Here is a 19,548-nt window from a genome sequence, read left to right as displayed (position 1 = left end):
CAACAAAAATGACAAAAATCTTTCCCTTAGTTAGTAAACGCAATAACTTTTGCGCAAACCAATCAAAATTCGCTTTTTGCAATTTTTTTTACCAAACATATGTAGCAGAAAAAAAATTGGCCAAAATTGTTAAAAAATTTTGATTTTTACATTTTTTTGGGGGAATTTCATATAAAAAAATGGTGGTGATCAAATACCACAAAAAGAAAGCTCTGTTTGTGGGAAGAAAAGGACGTCAAATTAGTTTAGGTACAGCGTCACACGACCACGCAATTGTCCGTTAAATTCACGCAGTGCCGAATCGCAAAATAGGGCCTGGAACGGGGTAAAATCTTCCGGGGCTTAAGTGGTTAAAACCAATTAAATTCACATATATGCGAATTGGATGTGTTGTGAACCACATCCGAAAGGCTTTCAATGGAGTCGGTTCATATGTTCGGGGTGGCCACGGTTTGTTTTTCAAAAGAGACCTGTGCATTATTATAAGCTTAGCTGTAGGTAAAAGTAGTAGAAAAGACTTTACTACCACTTTAAAAATAAATGTATCTAATTTTTTCTAAGTATGAAACGGGTTTTCATTGTATATATTCCTATGACACATGTCCTTATATTGTACATACAACTGGATGGTCACATTTCCTGTAAATGCTTGAGATTTGTGTAGATCAGAAATATCACACCTTTTGTTAAATCCTAGGCACAAGAAGACAAACCCTCTCACTGCGATGCGGTAGTAGTTACTCGCAAACATGGCTTTGCAGCGGTATTCTGCATTCTTCTGTGCAAAATATGTCATCTCCTGAAACATCTTATTTGTAGAGCAATGCTGGGTTGTGTCACTTTCTACACAAGCAACACATCTGAATTGCTGGAAAGTGCCAAGTAACAAGACTTAATATTAGTAAATGCATGAAAGTTTGATGAAAGGAGACAATTTCCAATGGAGCGGTGTGCTGATGCGTAAAAATTGAAAGCAAGGCCTCAGGAATGGTTATTGTAGATAGCAGTATAAAAAGAATGTTGAACTGTATGACTAATACATATGAGGCAAAGGATTTTCTTCACAATGTGTTCTCTGGGATATTATGAATTAACTCTGCACTCTCCCGTCTACTAAAATAATTCCAGTATAGTTAAAAACATGATATGGTTTCAAAATGAGGAGCTGTTGAAATAATCTAATACAACCAATTACCAATCCTTTTTAACACAAAACTAAAGCTCTGTGTAGCCTACAACCTCACAAATAGTATGCATTTATTCTTTCCGCAAGATTATTACTTGACCAGGGCAGGGTAAAACTCAACATAATTTATGTCTAATTTCTGTTTCTGGTCATAGGACATGTTCTTTATTTCTTTAAATAATACAGCCGTCCTCCCTAGCCCCTTAAGTGCATTAAGCAGAACTATAAACACTCCCAAATCCAAAAAAGGTAGCATACATTGTACTCACAAATGCATGATAATTGCATGCATGTAAGGACATTGGAATCAATCGCCTCCAGGGCTACCAGGACACTTGTATGGTGCTGGATGACGTGATAGTATCTGCATATACCTGACTGATGTGTTTCGAGGGCGAACCCTCTTCTTCAGAGCCAAAAGAACTAGTTCTTTTGGCTCTGAAGAAGAGGGTTCTTCCCCAAAACTCATCAGCCAGGTACATGAATAGGATTGTACCTGTACTGCAGGAGCAACCTCCCATTATTAGGACGTCATTGCCCTCCTCTCCAACCTCATCCAATCAGAGAACGCTTTGCATTCATAAAGAAAACGCAAAGCAATCTGTGAATGGCGGCTGTGCCGAGCTGCTAACCTCAGGACCCTGAAGGTAGTGGAGTGGAGATTGCTGCAGACCAACTGCCCGACAGTCCCCCGCCTCTCTGCTCAGGGAGCTCTGAGAACTGAGTGTTCAGCTGTGTTTGATCTTTCATTTCCCAGCCTTACAGCTGGCAGGGAGACAGATGCAGCATCAGACTGATGCTGCATCCACCTAGGTAAGTATGATTCCATACTTCTCTTTAACTGTTTGCAAAATCAGTACTGAATTCTGTAGGACCTAATGAATGTGTCAATTTTTAACTGATCTTTTTACTATCAGTTTTGTAGTGCCAATTTACTCACCATGCTCAGATGCAGACGCAGACCCCTTCAACTCCTTTTCCTACAACTGTGTGGATTCCAGGGCAGCCCTGGGAAGATGAGTTCCTCAGCTCTCCTTCCTCAGTAGCTCAGGAATGGGTTAAACAAGATGAGGCAGAGGTATCTGAGCAAGTGATCTGCAGCCAGGGGAGCAGCTTTCCACTGTCAGAACCAGCATACAGACAGACAATCAGGAGCCTAATAGCTAGTAGCTTTCCCAGAAGATTTAGCTATTGTGGGGAGCACCTCACTAACTGTAACTAGAGTACTCCAGATACTGTCGGTGGCCCTTTTCCCTTGGGCTTTGGATTCCCCCAGTTTTGTTACCAGAGCTACTATGGACTTCACTGAGAGGGATGCTATTTATGAGGACAATCAAGTTGCTGAGTTCTGTGCTGTTTTACTGAAGTAGTAATTCTTAGACTCTCTGTTGTTGTAGAGTCTTATAGAGACTATGCTATGCGTATACGTTACTCTGATTGAACCACAGAGACACTTTTTATGCAGAGTCCTTGTTTATGAAGCTTTCACAATCTATTTTATAAAATTCTGCAGTGTGTGCATGCTCTTTGACATTCTGAACTTGTTTTGCATTATTGCTGCTAAATTTGCACCTGTTTAGTAAACCGCAAGTTACATCTACTACTGTCTGATCATTCAGTCGATTATCTATTCTGTTCAAGTTACATTTTCATTAGCTGGGATGGTAAACTTAAAAAAAAAGTTGCTAAAGCACAGTGAGATTTGCTAAGCACAGAAGGTGCAAATGATGCTGAGTTACCAGGACAGGCAAAGTGTTAGCAGTTGCTTAAGACTACATTAACACGTTTCTTTTTGCATTACATTATTTTATTAAAGCCAAGGGATAATGTATAATTCATGTTATGCTCTGGGCTTTTGTAAAAACACACATGAAAATTGGTAACGATGGAAAGTACAATTCAGGGTACAGATGCTCGACAACTAAAAAAATTAGAAAACCTTAAAGAACGCACAATTACATTTATCAGCCTGTGCTAATAAGGTCTGTCTTTCTTACCTCACCACCACCAGTCAGATTAAAATGCAGAATGGAAAATGGTAGTTTGGGAATTTAAGTCAAATCGGTGTAAATGTGGCAGCCAACAAAGTTTGTGTTTAGCTCCTGCCATTTAACTGGGGCTCAATATTCTAATTATAGTCCCTGGGACAGAGGTTAATTACCTGTATGACATCTTGTCCTTGCTAAGGGCCTATTCACACAGGAACTCAGCCTGGTGCAACAACTGAGCCATTTGTTTACTTTTTTTCCCACCACTGAGCTGCATTCAGTCAGCCTATAGGACCCTGCATTGGTACGCATTGGCTGTACAGACTCACTAGCACAGTCGATTTTTCACAGGTACATGGACCTGAATGCACAGACTTTGTGTCAAGAGCCATGCACCCATCTCTGCGTACCTGTCAAACTTACGAGAGTGGGTGAATCTGCACAGCCAATGCGTACCCATTCAGTTTCATTGGTCTACCCGCACACAGCTAAGCACTGGGAAAAAAGTAAACAGACAGATGTGGTTGCTGTACGGGGCTTAGTGAATGTTCCCCAAAGGTAATGCATAGTGTGTTTGATGATAATTTATTTGTTTATTATGTTCAAGAAAAAAAAGATAACATATATACAGTATCTCACAAAAGTGAGTACACCTCTGACATTTTTGTAAATTATTTAATATACCTTTTCATGTGACAACACTGAAGAAATGTCACTTTGCTACGATGTAAAGCAGTGAGTGTACAGCTTGTATAACAGTGTAAATTTGCTGTCCCCTCAAAATAACTCAAGACACAGCCATTAATGTCTAAACCGCTAGCAAAAAAAGTGAACATGTCAAAATTGGGCCCATTAAGCCATTTTCCCTCTCCGGTGTCATGTGACTCGATAGTGTTACCAAGTCTCAGGTGTGACAGGGTAGCAGGTGTGTTAAATTTGGTGTTATCACTCTCACTCTCTCATACTGGTCACTGAAAATTCAACATGGCACCTCATGGCAAAAGAACTCTCCGAGGATCTGAAAAACAGAATTGTTGCTCTTCATAAAGATGGCCTAGGCTATAAGAAGATTGCCAAGACCCTGAAACTGAGCTGCAGCACAGTGGCCAAGATCATACAGCAGTTTAACAGGACAGGTTCCACTCTGAACAGACCTCGCCATGGTTGATCAAAGAAGTTGAGTGCACGTGCTCAGCGTCATATCCAGAGGTTGTCTTTGGGAAATAGATGTATGAGTGCTGCCAGCATTGCTGCAGAGATTGAAGGGGTGGGGATCAGCCTGTCAGTGCTCAGACCATATGCCGCACACTGCATCAAATTGATCTGCATGGCTGTCGACCCAAAAGGAAGCCTCTTCTAAAGATGATGCACAAGAAAGCCTGCAAACAGTTTGCTGAAGACAAGCAGACTAAGGACATGAGTTACTGGAACCATGTCCAGTGGTCTGATGAGACCAAGATAAACTTATTTGGTTCAGATGGTGTCAAGCATGTGTGGCGGCAACCAGGTGAGGAGTACAAAGACAAGTGTGTCTTGCCTACAGTCAAGCATGGTGGTGGGAGTGTAATGGTCTGGGGCTGCATGAGTGCTGCTGGCACTGAGGAGTTATAGTTCATTGAGGGAACCATGAATGCCAACATGTACTGTGACATACTGAAGCAGAGCATGATCCCCTCCTTTCGGAGACTGGGCCACAGGGCAGTATTCCAACATGATAACGACCCCAAACACATCTCTACGATGACCACTGCCTTGCTAAAGAAGGGTAAAGGTGATGGGCTGGCCAAGCATGTCTCCAGACCTAAACCCTATAGAGCATCTGTGGGGCATCCTCAAACGGAAGGTGGAGGAGCGCAAGGTCTCTAACATCCACCAGCTCCGTGATGTCATCATGGAGGTGTGGAAGAAGACTCCAGTGACAAACTGTGAAGCTCTGGTGAACTCCATGCCCGAAAGGGTTAAGGCAGTGTTGGAAAATAATGGTGGCCACACAAAATATTGGCACTTTGGGCCCCATTTGGACATGTTCACCTAGGGGTGTACTCACTTTTGTTGCCAGCGGTTTAGACATTAATGGCTGCGTGTTGAGTTATTTTGAGGACACAGTAAATTTACACTGGTATACAAGCTGTACACTCACTACTTTACATTGTAGCAAAGTGTCATTTCTTCAGTGTTGTCACATGAAAAGTTATAATAAAATATTTACAAAAATGTGAGGGGTGTACTCACTTTTGTGAAATACTGTGTGTATATATATATATATATATATATATATATATATATTGTTTTTAAATACCTTGTAATATTTAGACTTAATTCACATGGGCCTTGAGCTTAGCATAGCATAAAGAGCAATTTGTTTACTTCTTGAAGTAGCATAAAGTTGCATGCAGGCAGCCTGTTTAAGTGAATGGAGAAACAGCAGCTATATGGACACTGGTAAGTCTGACATATACTCAGCATTGGATGCACAGGTCTGATTGCAGAATGTCTCTTTCAGGGACCTTGCACCTGTCCCTGCAGTCAAACTTAGATGCATCTCCTTTCCCTTTTATTGGCTGCCTGCACGCAGCTCCACACTACTCCAAAAAAGAAAAAAAAAGCTCTTCTTGCCATATGGGGCTCAGTTCATGCGGCTCAGTTCATGCTTTATGGTTCTAAGTGCCAGTGTGACTGAAGTCTTAAGCCTGGTACACACAATGAGATTATCGGATGAATAATCGTTTATTTTTTCCCTGCATGCTAGTCTCATCGAAAATAAAGAGGTTACTTAAGATGCAAAAATTCTCATGCGACAGAGTACAACAGTGATGTAATGTATTCTATAGTTTCTGAGCATGCATAGTCTTGCTCTTACAATTTTTTCAGACAAAAACTTGTACTAGTTAAATGAAAATTAGACATTGTGTTCACTTACAATAAAAATGTTATAGCCTACACCTTCAGGTTTTGTCTTCCAAAAAAGTCGGAATTGGCTGTCAAAAGCACTATACTAACAATTAGATAATCGGCCGATCGTTCATCGTATGAAGTTTTACTTCCGATATTCTTATCGTGTGTACGGGCCCTTACTTTTCAAGGTTTAGTGGACAAGGTACCGTATATCTTTTTGTTTATAACAAAAAAGTTATGTAATAGGATTGTTATTTGGAGTTGTTTGAAAAAAAAAACATGATTTAGCATTTCCAAAGCAGTCATGGCCGAAGAAATGTTTTTTTTTCCGGGTGGTAGAGGGGGTTTAGCCTTTGGCACCCAGAGAATAGGTGGCATACACAGTGTGCTGCAGCCAATTATTGATGTAGCAAAAATGCTTTAATAGTGGGAATATCTAAAACCTGAGCCTACCAACAGTGTACAGTATAACATATGACACAGTCCTTGTACCCAGAAAATATAATTATTTACTGTGTCACAAGCAAGTCTAAAGCTTGAATTGAAATTTAGCTGGTTCAGCAGGGACCGGCCGAATTTTGGTCCATGTATGGTTACTTTGGTTGAACACAAATCAATCTACTGATCAACTTCTGTACAACCGACCTGGTAGAAAAAAGCTGCTCAATCAGCACTGCAGGCAATAGGCTGCAGCACTAATCCGTGCATTCTGACAGTGAGGGAGTCTTCCCACGGTCAGAATACAATAGCACAGCGAGGAGAATTCCCCCATTCACCTCAAATGTGTGAGTGGGCGAATCAGGTCAGTTTTAGTCGTTCGACCCCCCCACTGGTTGAACAAACAAAACTGACCATTGAATGGCCAGCTTTACAGACACGAACAAACCTCAGCACATTCATTTGTAAAAAAAATTAACTGTTCTATAATGTATGCTTTTCTGCACACGGCTTACCTTTAGGAAGAACTTCAATAACTACAGAGCAATGAGCAACTGTTGTACAAAATAAAGAGTGCAGTGGTCAAGAATATATTATATACAGCAAAGAGTACAGAATACAGTGGTTAAAGTATGTCATATACATCCCACCCAGCCTTAAACCGGAAGTGGTGTCCTCCCTCCAGACCCTCTTCCTGAACAGCACAACTCACTTTGTGGCTCTCTCTGCTTCTCTTCCTGTATGGACACTTCTCTCTTTTCTCTATCTCCCTGAACCATAGCAAGCTGTGCTGTTTGTTCAGTGAGCAGAGTTAAAGGTCTGGACACCATTACAGCCAATCGGGTTCCTCCTCTTCTTTTCTTTTTGGGGGCTGGGCTGTCCTTTCATGGCCCAGGGGGAGGAGGAATAGCTGGCAAAAAAAGATGCCTGGGCTGTGCAGGTCATACCAGTAAAATGGCCACCAGCCTGCACCATGGATGGACATTAGTTTGGGGCCCCCATATGCCTTCCCTTATTAATGCCTCTGAAAGTAGTGAAATGCAGTTCAATGTTTATAAATGCAAAATAATATAAGTAGGGAAAAAGATTTGTGTCATAAAGTACAATTTTGGAGGTACAGTGCTGGTCATAGCTACACAATAAAAAGATTTGGATATGCTAATTTCAGATGATTACAAAACGGCCAGGCCAGGAAGTTGGTAAAGCAACAGAATTGTGCAATGCATCGCTACAGGGATTATTAGCAGGAAAAGGAGGTACTGATTCTCCCAAATAGATATTTAAATGCTAGGTTCACCTTTAAAAAAATTAATAAACACACATGTATTTGCAGGGAAATCGCAGATCACGGGTGCAATGTCAGGCTCCTGCAATCTCTACCTCTAGCTTTCCACCCAAATGGTCTGTCCAACAAAACAAAAAATAGGAAAAGAAGCAGACTCGATGGACACTTGGTCTTTTACCACTGTCACTATTCTATGTTTCTATAACATATAAAAATTTCACATCTGTGCAGTTCTGCACTTTGCATATGCTTACAAGGCTAAACCTTACTGCTTTGTTAAGAAAATCCCGTTGTTTACAGAGTTCAAAAACCAAAGCTCAGATTTTTACACATCTGAACGGGTTATGTTTTTCTACAGTAGCACCTATATATTCCAGTTCAACTTTCTGTTTCTGATAAGACATTTGCTAAATATATGTTCATTCAAGCCAAGAAAGTATCGTAAATAATGAGCTGTCATATGAATATTTTTTGGTCGCTTTTAAATTATAGTCATGGGAAATCCCCACACTGCCCTTTCCCTAATTTACTCACCATGGTTGTTCTTTGCTGACTTTACGGGGTTATAGAGGTTTTTTGGAGGACGAGATGGCCCATTGTCATGTTGCCCTGAAGTCACAGTTGTGCTGTTATTTCTTTCTCCGTGGTTCCCTGCAACGGACTGGTGGCGGAGAATGTCCACAAGAGCTCTAAAAGAGTGATACAGGTAAACACCATACATTATGCCATACAAGAAAATACATTTGTAATTAAAGTGTATGTAAGGGAAAATTTTGTAGTTTTGGATCAAGTAGGGAAGGAATAGAACACCTATCAAGTTGTTCTTACTTTCGGTGTCTTCCCTGGGGATGTATTTATCTTTTCTAAGCCAGCCATACACTCATAGATGGGCTAAATGAGAAAAGACAAATAGATTCCTACTTAGCGTGAATGAAGGAAACTCCGCTGGCTGTTGTATTCAACCAGCAATGACACTCATGGCTTGAATACCTACCTGGACAGTGACTGCATGTAATAGAATGGAGTAACTGTTTGGGCAACAATCTTCAACTGGTTCCTTGTTTTTTCAATCAAAGTTTGTTGAGCAGGGAGGTGCAGACAGGGCCACCCATGTCCCAAATTTCCTGCTAAATCAACTATAATTTGAGCCATGTATGGACAACTTAAGTGTCCTGGTGACCATTGTCACCAGGACTGAATCTGAGAAAAACTACTAAATGTCATGTTGTCACTGAAAAATTAACAGAGGGAAATTCTTAGAAGGAGACATTTTTTCTGGTGACAACAGATATGAGGGGAATTCTCCCACTTCATAGAGATTTCCTTTTACTTCCATCTCTGGTCTGGGACAGAAAGTGAAGGGAAATCTCTCCAACGGGGCACATAACAAAACATACATTTAGACAGGTCTTACCCCCTGCTTACTCTATCCAAAGCTAAAGAATAAATGTTTTTGCAATACTTACACTTCAGGTAAGCTATAAAATTACACAATGAAAGATAGAAGAGTTAGTTTCTGCCTATGCTTTTTAGTTATAAACATTTTAGATTTGTTTTGCTTGTGTTATCAAGCTTCCTATACCATTAAAGGGAATGTATAGTGGCTTTCATGTAGTATACATTATTATGACCATAATAAGGAACTCCGGTCTCCTTTTAACATGTCAGCCAAAGTAGTACCTTTCTTAACAGAAAATAAACATTGTTAACAAAGCTTAATAGCTCAATCTGAAATGTACACAACTAAATGAGTGAAAAGAGCTACTTATCTCTCCCTTCGCTAACCTCCTGTTGTGTACAGACAACCCTGTATAAAGTTAAGCTCCCTACAAACGAGACAGGTGCAGGAATTTACTCCCCTGCCCCCTGCTCGGATTGTATTCTGACAGCAGTGAAACATTCTGCTGTCAGAACATACTGCAAACTGATCAGTGGTTGCAGCCTATTGATAGCCCTTTCCATTGAACTTTCTTGCCCTTTTTTTTAAGTAAGTCATCAGGTCCTTATACAACCTTTCCCGATTGCTCAGACTTTGGCCTTGTATGCAAAATATGATAACACATGAGCATAGCCAATTAGCACACATATACTAGTGCCAATTTAGACAAAAGCCTGTTAACCTACCAGCATGTCTTTAGAAGGAAACCCACACAAACACAGAAAGAACATGCAAACTCGATGCAGATAGTAGCCTGGCAAAAATTGGAACCAAGGACACCAGTGCTGCAAGACTAACCAAGACCAGTGCAAGACCAGTGCTAACCACTAAGCCACTGTGCCACCCTTGCAAGGGTTACTCAACACTATCTGAAAAAGTAACTGCACCCTTTTATTTAATGACTGGTTTCAGTGGTGTATGTGCCAAAGACTACAAATTAAAGCTTACTCCTGTTCAAGATCTGTTTTTGACATCACTGTGAAGGAATTTTAACTCAAAATTGCTTTCAGTCAGAAAAGCATAAAATGCTTATTTAAAGCCATGCCACATATTTTCTACTGTGTTTAGGGCTGGGCTTTGATTACGTCAGACCAGAAATAGATTCCAGTTTCTTTTTTAGCCATTATGATGTAGACTTGAATTTGTATTTTGGTTCAATAAGTTTCTGTATGACCTAACTTCAATTAATGGATCTTTTGCTGCTGAGTCCTGACAGCTCATCATCAGGTTAGTTTGGTGCTGAGCAGTTAGCAAAATTATGAGGATTGTTAATGCACTGGACAAGATGAGTATACATAGGGGGTTAGTTAAGTATACTGTTGTGGATAGCTTAGATCAATGTAGGGTTAGGAATTTCGGAGTTTAGTTTCAGGGTCAAAATAAGTTAAGTTTTATATTTAGGGGAAGGCTGATTGTGAGGACATCATTTTAGAGTTTATATTAAATGTTAGGGTGAGAATTATTGGTTAGGGTTATGGTAAATGTTAGAGTTTGAGTAATACACGTTAAGGGGAGGTTGGGAATTAGGGTATTATTTTGAATTCAATCTTTTTTTACACAGAGTACAACAAAAAAACATTTTCTCACAAACTGTGACAAGGGAGAAAGGAATACATCCTCAATGTAGTTTAAAAAGAAAATGAAAAAAATAAGAAACGAGAAAAAAAAAATAGATACATAAAATTAACATACAATTATAGACACACATCTTGGGGCCAGATGGGATGGCACAGAATCCTACCAAGCCTTTTAGAAGAACAGGTATATGATTGAACAGCACAAACATAAATGCAGATCCTATAATATAAACCAGTGCAGTAGATGGTGCCCCATCACAAGAATGGTGCATTTTTCCGTAGATCAAAACTTAATTGCAGCTTCTCTAGCTCAAAAAGGGGTGCATATCAAGCATTGACTGGTCTGCCATCTCAAAGACTACATTGAAAAAAACAAGGGGGGGGGGGGCAAGGAACACTCCACAAAGGAAGACCCCCAAACAAGCAAGAAGGGAAGGGTTCTACCAAGAGAGAAAGACAAACCAACTGGTCATTATCCAGTCAGAAGGTCTCATAGTACAGAAAATTCCCTGTACACATTCCATGGGAGCCAAGTCTGGTGTGCCTGCCCATTTCCTGTGCCAGGAGTGACTCTATATGTTCAATGTAGTCCATCTCCTCTATCCACTCTACAAATGTTGGAACATACGTTCACCAATGGTGGGGAATAACCGACTGTGCAGCAGTCAAGCAGTGTCGAATTCGGTAGAATGGAAAGTAAAACCACCTTAGGTGTATTAGGGATAGTCTTATCCTGACAACAGTGTAGACACGTAAGACAAGATCCCAGGAAAGCATGGATAGAGGGACATTCCCACCAAATGTGCAGTAGGGAACTGTTACCCGCAAGGCAGCGCCACCAACACTGAGAGACAGTAGGGAAAATCCTATGACACAATGAAGGGCACCAGTGCCACCTAGTGAGCAATTTAAAGTTACTTGGGCTTTTGTGTCAAGATGCAGCCCATTTGGATGAGCATCCTGGGAGGTCAAGGAGGAATTGTGGAGAGAAGGACCTTATAAACCACTGAAAAGGTACATATGGGAGGAGAATTCTAAAGACGTAAGGATTCAAACGAATCTGGGTCTCTAGATAAGGGAAATAATGGAAAAAGGAACACTGTTGCCTATACTCCATCCATTGGGCAAAGGAAGCCCGTCTCAACATGGGGGAGGACTGCAAAAGAGGAAGTTGGCCACTGTGAAGAACTTGCCCCAAACACCTGTGTGTCTGTTTATTCCATATAAGGAAGTAGGGTCGTGTCAAAGCCGAAGAAATTGTGGATTTATGAACATCTACGTCATAGGTCCTACCAAAAACACAAACTTTCAAAATCAAGCTGTTCCACATGTGCAGTAGGTGAGCAGTAAGGCTGGGGCCGTCCATGGGAGGGCAAGAAGACCACAAGGCACCAAGGCCTGCTCCATAGATACCCATTGACCCATTGCTTAGTAGAGGAATTGTGAAACCAGTTTACCAGTTTGATAAGAACAGTCACCAGTAGAGATACAGATCAGGTGCTCCTGTGCCTCCTTTTGGTTTTGGAAGATTCAAGATATTTGTGTGAAGCCTCGGATTCCTCAAACCCCAAAATAATTTCGTAAAAGCGGTTTGTAAGGTTTTATAGAAGGACCTTAAGATATTATTTTAGTGGTAAGGTTAACTTGGAATTCCAGCTTTGTGGAATAAAAATCGGAGAAAGCTGTGGTGTGTGGGGTATGCAAATCTTGGGCACTTTCTTTTTTTTTTTTGTTAAAGGAGGGGGGACTCAAAAGAAAATACTTGCAGTTCCCACTGGTTGAACGTAAAAAATTGTATCATCTATGGACTGCCTAAGTATATTCTTTATTAACTGCAGAACAGCTGGGATTTCATAAAGTTTAAATTGTTAGATTGCAAAAGAAAAGGAGTGGAAGGACTATACAGTAAAACCTTGGATTGACAGTAACTTGGTTTGGGAGCGTTTTGGAGGACGGGCAAACTTTTTAAATACATTTAGACTTGATAAACAATCGATGTCTTGATTATACTGTACAAGTAGCATCATGTCACACTTGAGTATAAAAGAGAAGAGGTGCCTCTAAGTGTAACAATATGGTTACATTTAAAGATAGTACAACATTTAGCAACTCACATGGTTGATGATTAAAGCAGGCACATTTAAGTATGCAGGCATCATGGCTAAAGCTGTCCACATAGACCATCCTACGCACCGCCATCAATGTCATCCCTTCCATGCTGCACTCCACGAGCGCTTCAAGCCTCGCTTTCAGATCGCTCTACTGCAGGGTAGTCTTCCCGGTCACGATTGCAGACTGACAGCGGTGAAAGCCAAAGGTGCGGATGATGGTCTATGTGAATAGCTTTATCTCGGATGCCTCCATACTTAGATGTACCTCTTTTAATCATCATCCATGTGAGTTGCTAAATGTTGCACCTTCATTAAATGTACCATATTGCTACACTTAGATGCGCCTCTCTTCTCTTTATACTCTGTAGCTCCTGCTGGATTTTGCTTCTAATCCCCTTGTGGAGGCTGCCATTTGTGGAATGACATTTCATGGTTACACAACCTATCACATTGCTATAATTTTTTAATTTGGAATATAAACTGAAGGACTTATGAATAAATGGTTGTGGAACGAATCATCTGATTTACAACTATTTCATATAGAGAAATTTGCTTTGATATAAGTGTGCTTTGGAGTACAAGCATGTTTCCAGAATGAATTCTGCTCACAATCCAAGGTTTTACTGTATATGGCTAATTTGACATGCTTGTGTTGGGTTTTTTTTTTTTTTTACAGAGGAAACAGTTTGTGACAATTTAGGAAACTTTAGGGTTGCAGATACTCTCTGCTCCAAAAACTACCAGCATTAAGCTTTTACTGTATTATTCATAGATGTGTGTATAACATTGCCATTATTAATTTTCCAATATAAAGCATTTTTTTTTTTTTTTTTTATAATTCTTACAGGTTCTCTAGGTTGGGCCTTGCAAAGCATCCTTTAAGCATCCTTTACTGATTAATTTGACATTTGTAAAGCTCATTTCTACAGCAGAAATCTGTGTTCAGTTTACAGTGAGACCCATGCCATCCAAAAAGCTCCTATTTTGTCTCATTAATTCATAAAACATTCTCCTAAAAGATTTGATGATCATCTAATAGCGATCTAATAGCTTTCTTGAACAAATTTGAGACAATCATTAAGGCTCTTCTGAAGTAATGGCTGACCATTGTCTTTCTTAATTTAAAGTTCTGAAAACCGACTATGCTAAAGCTTGTTAATTACATGATTCTTTGCATATGTTTTTTTTTTAAGTGAGGTTTATGCTGAGCACGGATGGCGGTATTTAGCTGACTTTATCCCTTTAAGTAGGTTCAAATACTTTCTTAACACATAACCATTTGGTGCTAGATGACCTTGTTTATTGAATAAATGAGAACCGTTAAATAATATGTATAATTTGTGATTTTTGTATCTAATATTATATTTAAAAGGCTATAAATGATTTTATAGCACATGGTACGGTGTTTGAAAAGACAAAATTATTACTATTATAATGCTGTTTCTCTTTACCTATGTGGATTCTGTTTGATGGGTATTTATAACGTTAAAGTGTAACTCCAGGCAAGCAGCTACATACACAGTTGAAATATAATACAAATAACTGTTTTAGCTCTCACACAAAAGACTAGTCTCCAAGTGCAGTGGAAAGGCTGACTACGTACCAGTCCTATAGCTGAAGTAGTATATCCACACAACACAGGTAAATCAAAATAGATCATGTTTAGTATGTTGCATTTACAACAAGCAGATGACTGAACTGTGCTGTGTGATTGTACAACTTATTTATGTGCCAAAGAATTTTAATTCAATGCAGTCAGTCTTGTGATCCAGGCATCCAGCAGTTAACCTCTCAGCCCTCCAGACAGTATAGTAAAGGGGAAGCAGAATGTTCCTGCACTCTTCTCCTATCAGCATGCTCTTTTTCAGCAAAATGGCATGCTGCTTACCTCATTGGCTGTTAGTGCAGCTCCTCCCTTTCTAGTCTTAGTGCTGCTGCACAGGGGACTGCAAGAGACTTTGAATCCATTTCAGGTACTTACACTAAATATATTTCTGTTCAACTGAAATTAAACTTACTGCTTTTAAAAAAAAAATGATTTGATGAGTGCATTACTGCATTCAGTGGTGTAGCTCAGCCCTCAAAATTTCCACTCTCCTGCTCACATTTGGCAAGTGGAAATGAGTGGAGAGTGAGTGTGGAGCCACATCGGAGGGAAGGGCAGGTGCTGCCGCCACCAGATCAGCTCTTCAGCTTTCCTCCCAGCCGGGTAGCCGCCGCTCTGCATTTATCTGACTGTCAAGTGAGCTCTGTTCTTCTCTAGGGCTGTCTGTGTGCAGGGCTTTACGGCACCAGGATGGTGGGGGCATTAAAATACCCCTTCCCCTAGGAAACATCATTGCACCGTCCCTCTGGTGTTTCTTCCTCTCCCCGATCACCCCCTATGCTTTACCACTTCTCTCTCTTCTTCCCCACAACTAGCCTCATCCGCTCCCTCTGCTTGTATTTCCCCGCACTGTTGGTCTGGCACTCGGTGCCTTGGTGGTTCCCTGATTGTGCGCCTGCTGTGTGGCGGCTCTCTGCGGTATCAGACAGCTCTCCCCACAGAAGGACTCCACTCCTCTGGGCCTTCGCTCCATCCATAGCCCAGCCTGGCTTAATTATGTGTCTCCCCAGCAGCAGGAAAAGCGGGAGGGGAGAGAGTCGGGATAAAAAGCTACCAGCCGGATGTGTAATAACTGGCTGGTAAGGAAGCAAACAGAAATACAGCTGAGCCTGCAGACGGTAATCCTCCCCCAAGTGAATGCTTAATTTGTTTAAGTGAAATATCTTACTACTAATCAGAGCCTTTCCTGTTTGATTCCTTATCAGTCCATGTTACACCAGCTACAGTACAGTTTCCCACATAATGTAGCACCCATCCAATCTGGGCTGAGGACTCGTGTGTTATTCTTTGGACTTTTCTGTGTGGTTGTCTGTGATGCATTCAATAAATGTGTATCATTTTTATGGTTGCTATACTGAATATTAATTGTCGTTTTTTTAAATGTGATGCTGGTAGAATTTGGGATGTTTCTTTTACAACGTTTGCTATGTTGGTTGGTTTGGCTGCACTACTCACTTTTTGGCATTCTAAATTCTGTTGTTGGCCACGGATTAGTTCGGATGTAGTTATCTTATTTTTACGGCATGAGATAGGAAACCGGGGTTTGAGAGAGGGAATCAACAAAGTTGTTGTTAATGATTATTTTTGTAACTTAATTCTGCATAAAACATTTAACAGTATCATTTCATGAGATAATTTACGAGGGCATGTTTAGGGCTGGGGCAGGGTAGGGGTTGGGTGGGGCAACTAGTAGTGAGTAACTCTTAAATCTTGGCTAATAGCTGAGGACTTAAAGTTTTGAGCCCTGGTGTGGCTTACATAAGCCTGGAGTTCAGTTTTAAAGTACTAAAGGCTCCAATATGGCAGTCTAACCAAATCCAGTAACTATGTGGTGTACATGGCTCTTAAAGTAAATAAAAACTTCCTACAGTTTCTCTGACTGAGTCAAATCATACTCCATTAGTGTCTCATACGTTACCCCGCACAGTTTTTGCATCTCAAAGTGGGATGGTTTCAGCAACAGGGGCAGTGCTGCCAATCCAAAAAGCAGTGGCAGGGCTGGGTGTGTCCAGGTGCATACTGACATGCTACAGGCTTGTAAATTAGCAGTGATAGTGCCACACCCCAACTTTTTTTCATCCTGTTGTAGTGCAGGCAGGCTCGGCCCATCTAGCCGTCCGGTTCAAAAGTCCCTTACACTAAGGATGTTTAACCCCTTCCCAGCCAGTGTTAGTAGTACAGTGATAGTGCATATTTTTAGCACTGATCACTGTATTGGTGTCACTGGTTCCCAAATAAGTGTCAAAAGTGTCAGTTAGTGTCCGAATGTCTGCAGTCCCGCTATAAGTTGCTGATTTCTGCCATAACTAGTAAAAAAAACCCATATATATATATATATATATACACAGTATCTCACAAAAGTGAGTACTCCCCTTACATTTTTGTAAATATTTCACTATATCTTTTCATGTAACAACACTGAAGAAATTACACTTTGCTACAAAGTAAAGTAGTGAGTGTACATCTTGTATAACAGTGTTAATTTGCTGTCCCCTCAAAATAACTCAACACATAGCCATTAATGTCTAAACTGCTGGCAACAAAAGTGAGTACACCCCTAAGTGAAAATGTCCAAATTTGGCCCAATTAGCCATTTCCCCTCCCCAGTGTCATGTGACTCATTAGTGTTACGGGTTGTCTCAGGCATGAATGAGGAGCAAGTGTGTTAAATTTGGTGTTACCGCTCTCATTCTGTCTTACTGGTCACTGGAAGTTCAACATGGCACCTCATGGCAAAGACATTTCTGAGGACCCTGAAACTGAGCTGCAGCATGGTGGCCAAGACCATACAGCAGTTTAACAGGACAGGTTCCACTCAGAACAGGCCTCGCCATGGTTGACAAAAGAAGTTGAGTGCATGTGCTCAGCGTCATATCCCGGGATTGTCCTTGAGAAATAGTTGTATGTGTGCTGCCAGCATTGCTGCAGAGTTTGAAGGGGTGGGGGGTCAGCCTGTTAGTGCTCAGATCATACGCAGCACACTGCATCAAATTGGTCTGCATGGCTGTCATCCCAGAAGGAAACCTCTTCTAAAGATGATGCACAATAAAGCCTGCAAACAGTTTGCTGAAGACAAGCAGACTAAGGACATGGACTACTGGAGCCATGTCCTGTGGTCTGATGTGACCAAGACAAAACTTATTAGGTTCAGATGGTGTCAAGTGTGTGGCGGCAACCAGGTGAGGAGTACAAAGACAAGTGTGTCTTGCCTACAGTCAAGCATGGTGGTGGAAGTGTCATGGTCAGGGGCTGCATGAGTGCTGCCAGCACTGGGGAGCTACAGTTCATTGAGGGAACCATGAATGCCAACATGTACTGTGACATACTGAAGCAGAGCATGATCCCCTCCCTTTGGAGACTGGACCGAATGGCAGTATTCCAACATGATAACGACCCCAAACACACATCCAAAACGACCACTGCCTTGCTAAAGAAGCTGAGGGTAAAGGTGATTGACTGGCCAAGCATTTCTCCAGACCTAAACCCTATTAAGCATCTGTGGGGCATCCTCAAATGGATGGTGGAGGATCGCAAGGTTTCTAACATCCACCAGCTCCATGATATCGTTATGGAGGAGTGGAAAAGGACTCCAGTGGCAACCTGTGAAGTCCTAGTGAACTCCATGCCCAAGAGGGTTAAGGCAGTTCTGGAAAATAATGGTGGCCACACAAAATATTGACACTTTGGGCCCAATTTGGACATTTCGACTTAGGGGTGTACTCACTTTTGTTGCCAGAGGTTTAGACATTAATAGCTGTGTGTTGAGTTATTTTGAGGGTACAGCAAATTTACACTGTTATACAAGCTGTACACTCACTACTTTACATTGTAGCAAAGTGTCATTTCTTCAGTGTTGTCACATGAAAAGATATAATAAAATATTTACAAAAATGTGAGGGGTGTACTCACTTTTGTGAGATACTGTGTATATATATATATATATATATATATATATATATATATATATATGTATATATATTTTTTTTTTTATTTACTAGTTATGGCAGAAATCAGCAACTTATAGCGGGAGTGCAAACATTCGGACACTCAAACTGACACTTTTGACACTTATTTGGGAACCAGTGACACCAATACAGTGATCAATGCTATATACATATATATATATATATATATATATATATATATATATATATATATATATATATATATATATACAAATTCCAATATATATTCCATAGTTTGTAAACGTTATAACTTTTGTGCAAACAAATCAATATATGCTTATTGTGATTTTTTTTTTATACCAAAAACATGTAGCAGAGTACTGTACATATTACCCTAAATTTATCAAGAAATTCGATTTTTTTACATTTTTTTTATTGGATGTGTTTTAAAGCAGAAAGTAAAAAAAAATGTTTTCTGGTCTTTTTTTTTTTTTTTTTGTTTATAGCGCAACAAATAAAAAGCGCAGTGGTAATTGAATACCACCAAAAGAAAGCTGTATTTGTGGGAAAAAAGGATATAAATTTTGTTTGGGTACAGTGTCGCATGATCGTGGAATTGTTAGTTAAAATAACGCAGTGCTATATCACAAAAAATGGCCTGGTCATGAAGGGGGGGGGGGGTAAATCTTCAGAAGGAAAAGTGGTTAAGTATGGTATTCTCAGCAGCTGACAGTTGATATACGTGGAAGTAGGTTCCAGCTACTCTGCCATGCTACATGCAAGAGGTAGTGAATTGATGGCCCTGGTCATTTAGGTAGGTGTTATTTGATACAAGCAATTGGTTTTATGAGAACTGTACTGGTAATATCCCAGTGGGGCATCTGGGTGATGTATGGAGCATCTGGGTGGGCTGCTTCTGTACACTGAGGAATTCACATAGAAACATCAGGATGTGAATGTAATTTTTGGAACAGAATATTACATGTAGTGAACCTAATAACCCATGTGTTTTGGGGGCCACACTTTGTCCCCTTTATCAGGGCTTACGAGAAGGTCTGATAAGGTGTTGCAACACATACCAGCTGATGAATGGGACCGAGCTACATCGTACATTGACAT

The 19,548-nt window shown here is 40.5% G+C and overlaps 1 protein-coding gene across 2 annotated transcripts in view; it reads right to left on the bottom strand.

Annotated features, from left to right (window-relative positions):
* Positions 1 to 19,548, bottom strand: part of SHISA7 (shisa family member 7) — a 299,202-nt gene that overhangs the window by 73,012 nt on the left and 206,642 nt on the right. For both annotated transcript variants that reach the window (XM_082274062.1, XM_082274063.1), the window contains exon 3: positions 8,327 to 8,481. In XM_082274062.1, the coding sequence (XP_082130188.1) occupies positions 8,327 to 8,481 (155 nt within the window). The remainder of the gene's footprint in view (positions 1 to 8,326; positions 8,482 to 19,548) is intronic.

Source organism: Pelophylax lessonae, assembly GCF_965119305.1.
Source record: "Pelophylax lessonae genome assembly, chromosome: 12".
Classification (NCBI taxonomy): Eukaryota; Metazoa; Chordata; class Amphibia; order Anura; family Ranidae; genus Pelophylax; species Pelophylax lessonae.
This window is presented reverse-complemented; position numbering and strand designations above follow the sequence as displayed.